We start from the raw sequence: 12,860 nt of genomic DNA on the forward strand, positions 1-12,860 counted from the left end.
TACACAAATCTCAAGGTAAATATGTGACAGTACTGAAGGGGTTAAAAGGTCGTAGGTAGAGAGTACAGATTCCAAGGTAGATAATTTGTCTGGTTTTCAGGAGTGTTTCTGTTGTTAATTATGTACGAATCCTGTTAATCTGTCAGTAGAACAATCTAAAAGCTCCCATAAAAACCATTGTTACTTTAACTTTTGAATGTAATGGAAGTGTGGCGCAAAGTAATAAGTCCTTGTTATAGACACTTATTTTTATCCTTTTTGTTTTTGTGTAATCTTCAATTACCTTATATATTTACGTTTCCCTAAGCTGATTATTATTTATTATATATAAATAAATAAATGATATATATATATATATATATATATATATATATATATATATATATATATATATATATATATATATATATATATATATATATATATATATATATATATATATATATATATATATATATATATATATATATATATATATATATATATATATATATATATATATATATATATATATATATATATATATATATATATATATATATATATATATATATATATATATATATATATATATATATATATATATGTATATATAAAGCTAGTTGTGATCTCGTTGAACGTTTCCCTTTGTGTCTCACAACTCAAGGGGACAGTCAAAGCCTGCCCTCTAAAGACAACTCTCCTGCTTATCACAAAATTACATGCACTTATCACACACACACCCTTCACTTAAATAGAAAAAAAATATATATATATATATATAAAAATGGCAACTCCAAATCCCGCCTCTGAGTCCCTTTTGGGGATGGGACCAGAGATGTCCCCGGGTCGGACTGCTCTCTCGTTGGCGACCCAACATGTCTCAACATCTTCAAATTTTTCTTCATTAGCTTCTGCAACATTCGCGGTCTTAGAACTAATTCTCAATCTATAGAACACCACCTCTTCTATACTAATACTCATCTTCTTTTCCTCACCAGAAAACAGCTGTCTGAGGCATTTATTTATTTTTTTTTTTATTATGTTGTGGCCTATAGCGTCTGTAGACATATTTGAAAACTTGAAGAGTATACATATGTGGGAAGCACTGTTCAGCTTGCGCCCATCAGTGGCGCAGGCAATTTTATTTACAGTGGTAGCCATATTAGGACCTTTATCACCACCCAAGCGCATCTTTGGTGTGATCACCTAGAACCTGGGTACCATGGTGACATGTAGGTAACTTAAACCACTCGACAAATAGCATTGCTTCAAAGCGGTATGTGGTGGGATTTGAACCTACGCGTGGACGTCTGCCCGATCCCACACTCACCACCTTATCCACTACGCCAACGCCTCACTGACAGTAGCCCCTTCTCTGTTCCCTCCTGCTTTCTCTATCCTCATTTCGTTCCAAAGCTGGATGTTGCGTCTATATACGCAACAACTTAACTTGCTCTCGGGCCCACGCTCTTGAATCTTCAGAGTTTTCCTCTGACTATAGTAAATTCTTTGACTTTAACTTCCAGTGAAGCACATTCTGTCCCTCTACCCTTTTGCAGAGATCTCCATCCTTGGAGATTTCAAAGTTCACCACCAGCTTTGGCTTTCCCCTCCCTTCACAGACCATTCTGGTGAACAAACCTTCAACTTAGCTATCCTCCATGACCTAGAGCAACTGGTGCAACACCCTACTCGTATCCCTTACCGTCTTGGAGATACGCCCAACATTCTTGATCTTTTTCTCACCTCTAATCCTTCAGCTTATGCTGTTACCCTATCTTCTCCGTTGGGCTCCTCCGATCACAATCTCATTTCTGTATCTTGTCCTATTTCTCCAATCCCTCCTTAGGATCCCCCAAGCAGAAGTGCCTCTGGCATTTTGCTTTTGCCAGTTGGGAGACCTGAGGAGGTATTATGCTGATTTTCCTGGAATGATTACTGTTTCCGTGTCAGAGACCCATCTCTGTGTGCTGAACGCATAACAGAGGTGATAGTGTCTGGCATGGAGGCGTACATTCCTCATTCCTTCTCTCAACCTAAACCTTCTAAACCTTGGTTTAACACAGCCTGTTCTCGTGCTATACATGATAGAGAGGTTGCCCACAAAAGGTACTTGAGCCTTTCATCTTCTGAATCTCATGCACTTTATATTCTGCCCGGAATCATGCCAAGTCTGTTCTTCAACTTGCCAAACACTCCTTCATAAATAGAAAATGTCAAAATCTTTCAAACTCAAACTCCCCTCGTGACTTCTGGCATCTGGCCAAAACATCTCCAATAACTTTACTTCTTCATCTTTTCCTCCTTTATTTCATCCTGATGGCACCACTGCCATCTCATCTGTCTCTAAAGCTGAACTCTTCTCTCAAACCTTTGCTAAAAACTCCACCTTGGATGATTCTGGGCTTGTCCCTCCTCCCCTCCTCCCTCTGACTATTTCATGTCTTCAATCAAAATTCTTCGTAATGATGTTTTCCATGCCCTCCTGGTCTAAACCCTCGGAAGGCTTATGGACCTGATGGGGTCCCTCCTATTGTTCTCAAAACTGTGCTTCCATGCTTGCACCTTGCCTGGCCAAACTCTTTCAACTATGCCTATCAACTTCTACCTTTCCTTCTTGCTGGAAGTTTGCCTACATTCAGCCTGTTCCTAAAAAGGGTGACCATTCTAATCCCCCAAACTACCGTCCTATAGCTTTAATCTCTTGTTTGTCTAAAGTTTTTTAATCTATTCTCAATAGGAAGATTCCTAAACATCTGTCACTTCACAACCTTCTATCTGATCGCCAGTATGGCTTCCATCAAGGTCGCTCTACTGGTCATCTTCTGGCGTTACCTTCCTGAGTCTTGATCATCCTCTTTAAAAGGTTTCGGTGAAACATTTGCTGTTGCGTTAGACATATCAAAAGCTTTTGATTGAGTCTGGCACAAAGCTTTGATTTCAAAACTACCTTCCTACAATTTCTATCCTTCTCTGCAACTTTATCTCGTTTCTTTTCCGACCGTTCTATCGCAGCTGTGGTAGATGGCCACTGTTCTCCTAAATCTATTAACAGTAAGCTACGCTGATGATACCACCCTACATCTCTCTACATCCTTTCAGAGACGACCAATCTTTCAGGATTTCAACAGATTATGCAGGGATGCCACAGAATGCCTGAATTCTGATCTCTCTAATACTTCTGATTGGGGCAGAGAAAACTTGGCAGTTTTCAATGCCACAAAAACTCAATTCCTCCATCTATCAACTCAACAAAACCTTCCAGACAACTATCCCCTCTTCTTCAATGACACTCAACTGTCTCCCTCTTCCACACTGAATATCCTCGGTCTGTCCTTTACTTATAATCTTAACTGGAAACTTCATATCTTAGCTCTTGCTAAAACAGCTTCTTTGAAGTTCTGGGATGACTTCCAATTTTTTCTCGCCCCTCCAACTGTTAACTCTGTACAAGGGCCTTATCCATCCTTGTATGAAGTACTCTTCACATGTTGAGGGGGGGGAGAGGGGGGGGTTCCACTCATACAGCCTTATTAGATAGGGTGGAATCAAAAGCTTTTCATCTCATCAACTCCCCTCCTGTGACTGGCTGTCTTCAGCCTCTTTCTCACCGCTGAAATGTTGCATCCCTATTGCATTGCTATTTTCATGCTAACTGCTCTATTGCTCTTGCATGCCTCCCCTCCTGCGGCCTCGCTGCACAAGGCTTTCTTCTTCCTCTCATCCCTATTCTGTCCAACCCTATAATACAAGAGTTAACCAGTATTCTCAATCATTCATACCTTTCACTGGTAAACTCTGGAACTCCCTACCTGCTTCTGAACTTCCATCTTCCTACGACTTAATTTCTTTTTAAGAGAGACGTGTCGAGACATTTGTCCCAGGCTTTCGACCAATTCTTTTTTATCTTTTAGGGGGGCTGCGGTTCCAGTGGGCCCTTTTTTTAATATTTTGTTGCCCTTGGCAGCTCACCCTCTTGCATATATATATATATATATATATATATATATATATATATATATATATATATATATATATATATATATATATATATATATATATATATATATATATATATATATATATATATATATATATATATATATATATATATATATATATATATATATATATATATATATATATATATATATATATATATATATATACAGTAGTGGGTAAGGTGGCGAGTGTGGGATTGGGCATACATCCACACATACTGCCTTGAAACTTTGCCATTTGTCAAGTGGTTTAAAGTTACCTACATGTCACCATGATAACCAGGTTCTAGATGGTTACACCAAAGATGCACTAGGGTGGTGATATGGGTACCATTACAAATAAAATTGCCTGCACCACTAATGGGAGGTAGCTGAACAGCACTTCACAATCATACTCTTCAAGTATATCTACAGGTGCTATAGGCCATAACATAAATAAATAAATAAATAAATAAATAAATAAATATATATATATATATATATATATATATATATATATATATATATATATATATATATATATATATATATATATATATATATATATATATATATATATATATATATATATATATATATATATATATATATATATATATATATATATATATATATATATATATATATATATATGCACACACACACACACACACACGCTTCTTGTGCAATCAATACCTGTGGAAGTTAAAAGCCAATGCAGATATACTGTGTTGCAAACACTCATCCAATAATCTGGAATAATTAGGTTTATATTAAGGAAACTAGTTTTTGACCCCTTACAGTGGCCACAAAAAAAATGTACACATTAAGGATTTTGGACAATCAAAATCAAAAGAACAACTTACTGGCCTTTTATTTTCATTTTGATACTAAACTTAGTATCTAGACATGTTCTCCTCATTGTTTAGTACACTATAAATTCTCCTCAGTATTAAATTGGCGAGATTGGTGAAGTGTGTGGCACTCATTGTCAGCCACAACTGCTTGAGTGCCTGCTTCATATCCAGAATAGTTGGTTGGTCATGTATCTGCCAGGTCATTCTTCATCTCATTCCAGGCATTTTCAATGGGCTTCAAATCTGGTTAATTGCCTGGCCACTCCAAAACATTAATGCTCTGATAAGAAAGAAACTTTTTTACTGCCTTGGACCTGTAGAAGGGTGCACTATCATGCATAAAATAATCAGTCATGAATGTCCCAAAATGTGAGCATTCATTTCAGTCACATTTTTTGGGGAGGAAGTACAGTCCACCTGTTCCCATTTTTTCACTGATGGGATCCTACACCATCACACTGTCTGGGTGTTTCACCGTCTTGACTATGTACCGCAGGTCATAATTTGACACGACACTTGTGACAGATGATCTTAGAGCCTCCCCTGACCAGCCTAAATGTGCTTTCGTCACTAAACATGATATTCTGCCACTGTTGTGATGTCCAATCCTTGCATTTCCTACAAAATTTCAGCCTTTTCTTCTTCATGACATCTGTGACCAGGAGCTTTTTGGCAGCACATCAAGTTGACAATACAAGGTTTATCTGAAGCCAATGTTGTATTGTATTTAAAGCAACACTTTTCAGTAATTATGGGTGTTTTTTAAAACCAACAGCTGAAATGGACAGTTTTGTCATCACTTCGCACCATAGAATCTTGTCTGTGCAACACAAGTGACATTCCCAGTTCTAAAACGGTAAGGGCCCTGGTTTTCTCTTCCTTACTAAGCTTGGTATGCCCCATCAAGAACACTGGAAGGTGAGTTAAAGGGCACCAAAGTTGATGAGAAAGTAAACAAAGGGGCGCTCAGGAGCAGCATACATAACCTCATCTCTCGTAGCGCTGAGGCAGCTCATTTACGGGTGTGTTGCTATGAGATGGTAGTACAAGGCTGGCTTGACACCACCATGTCATTGGTAGCTCTGCTCCATTTTTAGTTGCCATGAATACATAAATGAAAAGTACAATATGTCACATGTGTACATTATTCTTGTGTATATTTTGTGTACTTTTTTTTCATGGCCACTGTAGATGGCACGTTTCTGACACAAAACAAGCTCAAGTGAGATACATTTCGATCACACTCAGGTGTGATGATACTATACATCTTAGTGGAGGAGTCATGCCATCAATGCCCACATAACCTTAATTTTGGGTACCACACAATAAAAATTAAATAATAAATAATAATTTCCAAGTCTGACATGTTGGCTGAAAAATATGTGAAGACACAGAGGCAGCAGAATAAATAGATAATGGCATACTGTACATAAGTAACTCTCTATAAATGTGCTAAGTGTATATCTTTTTTATAAAAAGGAAAAGAAACCTCTAATTACCACCATCTTTATTTGGCATCAATGCGGCTGTGCAATGATTATTGCTGATCCTCACTAGTAATATGTCAGTTTTAATGAAAAGTTATACATATTAGCATACAAATATTCACCTGGCTAATAATTTCATATGCAATTTCATGTTTTTAAAAATATCAAAATATAATAAACATCTATTTGGTCATAAGTTCCTTTGCTTTTTCAATTGGTTTAATTTGAGGGCCAAGTCTTGACCAAACAAAACAGGACTGTGGCCGATAAGTCATTGTAGAGTAAGGTGAAGTGCGATCCTTAAAGTAATCTGATGGAGCATGACGTTCAAATTCCATATACTCCAGCTTACGTGGAATGTCTTCCTCAGGACCTGAAAGATAACAGAAATGATGGATAACATAATACCTTAAAATCATCAACACCATCATACAAAATGTTTCTAGTTACACTGTTCACAAACATTGCAAATTTATTATAACATTAGTAACTATAATTATAGACTACTGCAAACTACATGCATACAAGCAAGAAAATATCCCACCTATTATATATGTAGATGGATCAAAGCCTTGTTCAGGAGGTGGGGAAGCTTTGGTAGGAAGAAGCCATGTTAGCACAGCACTCTTCTCACAATACTGATCTTGTAGCAGTCCCCTTATTTGAGCATAGTATGTTCCGCCATCAACATCAATTAAGGAAACAATGTCACCAATCTGATAATACAATCCCTGGAACAAATAGTTACAAAATAAAAATAAAAATAAGATTATAAAACCAAAGAATATATTTCATTATGATAAATATAACACGAATCCTTCAAGCATTGTATGTCTACCTTGCAAAAGAGATATTCTGATGTAACAGGAGTGGCTACTGCAGCTGGAGCTTTTGTGGCCTGTAAAAAAATTTTTTTTTTTAATTGTTTGTGATAATGAATCATGTACACTTACAATTTGTACTTTTAAGAGAAATGGATATATATGTCTTGGTTTAACATATTACAAAATTCTATATAGTACCTAAAGAAATAGCAAGGATCAATATAAGGAGAAAATTTTAATGTAGTTCTTTTTTTATATAATAAACTGTCATTATGTTAATCTTTTCAACAAAAAAACAATGAAGAAGGTAGGGTAATAGTATAAGCAGAAATATTAAAGGTTAGGAAAAGAAAGCAATACATAATATCAGTCATGTTTTTATATAGCATCTGATAATCTAATAATGAAAGTCTAGAATCTTACAATTAAATAAAATCTGCCACAACCAACTTCCTAATTGGGAAATTTATCTGCTGGATCCCCTGAAGTAGCTTCAATCTTTTTATAATAGTAATTTTCAAATTTACATTCAGAATGACAAGATTAACTGAGGTTTACCAAAATAAATCCTACATAGCACTTTCTCTTGAAATTGATGGCAGATGTTTGCATATCACAGCTAATGAATGATGCAGTATCTAGCCAGTTTACTCACCTGGTTAGCCATCCTTAGTTCCCCAAACCAGAAAAATACAACGAAGAGAAGGAAAAAGGTAGCTAGGAAAATGGGTACGCCAGTCAACTTCAGATGTAGATTACTGGATGATTGTAGCAAACTGTGAGTGGACTGGAATGTGTACCCATTGAAACTGTTCAGAAATGCAGGATATATTATTGTGCAGCAAACAGCAGCACATGTGTGTATGCATATTACTCCACAAAGTCGTACAGAATGTCGCCTAAATGACTGTGAAGGGCTGATTTGAAGGATGGCAGCGAGTTCAGAGCAACAACACGGTCAGGCAAAGAATTCCATAAACGGACACACCGGAATGAGAAAAATCGAGATCTAAGATCCACTGAACTGTACTGGTGAGCTATTTTAAAACGGTGTCCACGAGTATGTGCATGAGGTGTTGTGATGAATAAATCTTCGGGAGAGATGGAACACTCAGAGTGGAAGATCTTCCAGTACTTTATTATGTCAGCACGAGTAAGGCGTCCACATACAGAGTAGAGGTCAAGAGCTAACAAACGCTCCAGTCATTCCGTCTATGTGTCGAGTCCACGACCTCTGAACACTTTCTAGCATCTTTAGGTCTCCAAGATAACATGTGTTCCATAGGCATGAACAGTATTCTAGTAGTGGTCTTACATGTGTAATAAAAAGATTTAGCATGAAATTCTGTGATCTACAAATAGTTGCTTTTAGTAAATTTGCTGCCAGACCTGCAGCCTTGTTAACTGTAGTTTTTATGTGCATGTGGAAGCGTAAAGAAGTGTCAACCAGTACACCAAGATCCTTGTGGGCATTAACCTTTTGTATATCTGTACTATTGAGTGAGTAGGTGTTATATGGGCCTATGTCTTGCTCTGGAAAAGTGCCTCTGTTGAATCTCAGTGTGACACACTTATCTATATTTAAAGAAAGCCCCCAGGAGTTTGATATTCTATATATAGAGTTGATATCACGTTGGCAGTTAGATATGTCAACAACTGTGTGGGTGTGCAGCAAGTTACGAATGGGCAGATAAATCTTTAGATCGTCAGCAAATATTTTGCAATCACTCTTTATGTAAGACGGTAAGTGGTTTACATAGATAATAAAAAGTAAAGGACCGAGAACTGAACCCTGGGGTACTCCACTGGGGATTAACTTGTGACTGCTTGGGACGCCTGTAACAGAGACAGACATTGTTCGCTGAGTGAGGAAGTCTTTGATCCACTGTAGGAGGACACCAGAGATGCCAAGACAGGAAAGTTTTTGTAGGAGAATAGTGTGATTGACAACATGAAATGCTTTAGAAAAATCAAACAGAATTAAGTCTACTGTATATCCACTGTCTAGCCATGATGTGATAGAGTTGTAAGTAAGCAGTAGTTGGTCCTCAGTTGATCTCCCACTCCTGAAGCCAAACTGGTCTGTAGATAAAATGCCATTACTATTAAGATATTCTGTAAGACCATCAACCACTATGTGATCAAGAGTCTTGCAACACACTGATGTTAGACTTATTGGTCTATAGTTTAACGGCTGATGGCGGGAGCCTTTTTTTGAAAATAGGGGTAATTTGAGATACTTTCCACTTCCTAGGAAGTATGCCTGTTGACATTGACTTCTTAAAAATAAGAAAGAGTGGAAAAGTTAGATTTGGGCAAGACTTTAACAGTTGAGGGTGAATACCATCCGGGCCCATACTGGAGTTAGGGTCTAGTAGAGAGAGTTTCTGATGAATGTCTTCCTGTTGTATGTCAATATGTGCAATTTGGGAGTCACTGTGTTGGTGAGGAGCAGGATACAAGTTTTGTTCTCAAAACAGAGGCAAAACTGTCAGCAAATAACTCAGCCATCTGATAACAGTCAGTAGTTAATGATCTATCTGTTAACTTTAAAGGACCTACTGTCGGGCACAAACTTTTTCTTGCGCACATACTGATGCAGAGCTTTAGGGTTATGACGCAAGTTTTTTACAAGATCCTCTTCATGTTCTTTTTGGGAAATAATGTGGAAGTTTCTGAATTGAGAATTAACATGATTGAAATTATTTAAAGCAATTTGAGCTTGAGGGGAGCGATGACCATATGTAGCCCTTTGTAATTTGTATGATGACCATAATCTGTTTCGCTCTCTTTTTAACTGCTGGGGAGGCTTGAAGGTTTTAAAAGTGGGTTTGGAAGGCTTTAGTGGTACATAGAAATCTATAAGAGGTGTGACAATGTTGAGAAACTTTTCATACATTAAATCAGATGAAAGATAAGCAAGTTCAAGTTGTTGTCAATTTTAGTTTGATAAAAATAGAGGCAGCACACAGCCCTATAGACCTATAGGAAAAACGGGGTCTTCAGGTTGGGGAAGCTAGAATATGATCAATGTTTCCTAAAAGCAAGGTACTTCAAAATTTAACTTATACTTTCTTCCTCTGAAACTGTGGTGGGAGTCAATCTAAACTCTAAAGAAATTATATCACTGTAAATGTAGAAGATAATTTCATGCAATACTCACACTCTTCTTGAATATATACCGTCGTCCTTTGCCCTTGGGTACACTGCCTTTCCCGCCTTGCCGTCCTTTGCGCGTCCTTCGTTTGGTCTCTCTCTTATCCGAGCTTCGGCCTGAATCCTTGTCCTTATCCCCGTCCTGATCTTCATCCTTGCCACCGTTACCATTGCTGGAGTCTGCATCCTTGTGGTCGTCTTGATCCACTCTATCCTCGTCCCGGGCTGTGTCGTTGTCGTCCTCATCACGACTCCGGGATGCCCTAGGGGGTGCTCGGGGCTGAAGGCAAACGGCACTAGCCTGGCACTCGCTGCACACTATCTGATCATTTTCGTCCTTATGCCAGAGATTCGTTTCTTTCGTGCCACATTTGTCACACACTGGTTTTAGTCCAAACACCATCATAAATAAGTAAGCGTCACCTCTTACCACAGCCCCGCTTTCCTTCCACTACATGTAAATATAATGGTAACGCTTCCGTTTTTGCAACGGATTGAACGGAACCTTTATTTGTGTTCTCTTATAAATGTACTACCTACCTAGTACATAACTCCTGCTCTTTTTTCATTGACGTAGTCCACTTTTTTAAACGGAGTTTTTTTTTTAAGTCGTTATATTTTGTTCTTGTTAAAAGTTGATTAAATGGAAGGATTTTAATTTTGTCCATAGTATCTTACCTACATAATTCTTTGTAACTACCGTACCTACCTAATTTGTCATATATTTGTTACAAGGTTCACTCAAGATCCACACAGAATAAATGTTCCTTTCACAAGTGGCTACTTCACAGTACGTAGAGAATTCCTCATATACAGTAGCGCGGTCACTAGCTCCTGAGTAAACCTGCTTTTCATTGTTTATTGTGCGACAAGGCACAAACAGTAAAGTAAAAATTCAGTGATTAGATAGATTTTTCAAAGCACAGTGACATGAAATCACAACTCATTGTTGTGATTTCATGTCACAACAATGTGTTGTGACATGAAATCACAAAGAGAGAGAGAGAGAGAGAGAGAGAGAGAGAGAGAGAGAGAGAGAGAGAGAGACTCATCCTGTTTTAAGCAACTATATACCAAGAAAAATTAACATTTAGGAAACCTCCCTTTAAAGGAAGTCAAGTTATAGGAAGATGGAAACACAGGTTGGGAGTTTCAGAGTTTACCAAAGAAAGGCATGAATGATTGAAAGTGCTGTTTAACTCTTGCATTAAAGAGTTGGACAGAATAGGGGTGAGAGGAAGAAAAAAGCCTTGTGCAGCGAGGCCGCAGGAGGAAGGAAGGCATGCAGTTAGCATGATCAGAAGAGCAGTTAGCATGAAAATAATGTAGAAGATAGCAAGAGATGCAACATTCCGACGGTGAGAAAGAGGCTGAAGACAGTCAGTCAATGGGAGTTGATGAGACGAAAAGCTTTTCATTCCACTCTATCTAATAAAACTATGTGAATGGAAATCCCCAAACATGTGTAGAGTACTACATACAAGGATGGATAAGAAAGACCCTTGTACAGAGTTAGCTGCTAGAGGGCCTAGAAAAATTGGCGGAGACGCCTCAGAACGCTAGCTTCATAGAAGTTGTTTTTAGCAAGAGAAGAGATGTGAATAATTTTCCAGTTTATATTATGAGTAAAGAAGGACTGACTGAGAATATACAGTGTAGAAGAGGGGGATAGCTGCACATTGAAGAAGAGGGGATAGTTGTCTGGAAGGTTGTGCCGAGTTGATAGATGGAAGAACTGTTTTTGAGGAATTGAACACTACTAAGTTTTCTCTGCTCTAATCAGAAATCTTAGAAAATAAAAAGTCAGGTGTTCTGTGGCGTCCCTGCGTGATCTGTTGACTTTCTGAAGGGTTGGTCGTCTTTGAAAAGACGTGGAAAGGTGTAGGGTGGTATGATCAGCGTAAGAGTGGATAGGGCAACAAGTTTGGTTAAGATCTTTAATGAATAATAGAAAGAAAGTGGGTGACAAGGCAGAACTCTAAAGAACATCACTGTTCATAGATTTAGAAAAAATAACAGTGACCGTTTACCACAGCTGCGATAGAATGGTTGGAAAGGAAACTTGAGATAAAGTTGCACAGAGAAGGATAGAAACCGTAGGAAGGCAATTTAGAAATCAAAGCTTTGTGCCAAACTCTATCAACTGGGGGGGATCCTGAGGAGGGATTAGAGAAATAGGACAAGATACAGATATGAGATTATGATTGGATAAGCCCAACGGAGAAGGGTAACAGCATAAGCAGAAGGATTAGAGGTGGGGACAAGGTCAAGAATATTGGGAGTATTTCCAAGACGGTCAGGAATACGAGTAGGGTGTTACACCAGTTGCTCTAGGTCATGGAGGATAGCAAACAAACAATAGTTTCTAGATAATTAGCTATGCCATTTTAACAACTGATCTTACAGCTAATCAACACATTGTATTGCATACCTCTTACATATTAATTTATGTAGAGTAAACAAATGTGAATCTTACCTAGAATAAAGTTTCGCAGGGCAAAAAGTAAAGTGTCCTCTCAATGCTCCCGACTTTGAGCTAGTGACAACAACATATTGTGGTGGCATCAAATGAAA

The 12,860-nt window shown here is 37.8% G+C and overlaps 1 protein-coding gene across 1 annotated transcript; it reads right to left on the reverse strand.

The window, feature by feature from the left end:
- Positions 1 to 4,818: 4,818 nt before the first annotated feature.
- On the reverse strand, positions 4,819 to 10,784 carry LOC123516848 (GATA zinc finger domain-containing protein 1-like). The gene is made up of 4 exons (XM_045276545.1): positions 10,294 to 10,784; positions 7,145 to 7,204; positions 6,851 to 7,037; positions 4,819 to 6,679 (listed from the first exon to the last, which is right to left on the reverse strand). Exons 1-4 carry the CDS (start codon positions 10,690 to 10,692, stop codon positions 6,489 to 6,491), a joined length of 837 nt encoding a protein of 278 aa, XP_045132480.1. The 5' UTR covers positions 10,693 to 10,784; the 3' UTR covers positions 4,819 to 6,488.
- Positions 10,785 to 12,860: the final 2,076 nt, after the last annotated feature.

Source organism: Portunus trituberculatus, chromosome 41 (assembly GCF_017591435.1).
Source record: "Portunus trituberculatus isolate SZX2019 chromosome 41, ASM1759143v1, whole genome shotgun sequence".
NCBI classification, from domain to species: domain Eukaryota; kingdom Metazoa; phylum Arthropoda; class Malacostraca; order Decapoda; family Portunidae; genus Portunus; species Portunus trituberculatus.

What these genes read in the sequence shown, in the direction of transcription:
- LOC123516848 (XM_045276545.1), bottom strand. Translation starts at nt 10,692, where the DNA reads ATGATGGTGTTTGGACTAAAACCAGTGTGTGACAAATGTGGCACGAAA. An exon ending in CAGAATATCTCTTTTGCAAG is followed by an intron (nt 7,038 to 7,144) that starts GTAGACATACAA and finishes TATTTGTTCCAG; the next exon opens with GGATTGTATTATCAGATTGG. An exon ending in TCCATCTACATATATAATAG is followed by an intron (nt 6,680 to 6,850) that starts GTGGGATATTTT and finishes GTTATCTTTCAG; the next exon opens with GTCCTGAGGAAGACATTCCA.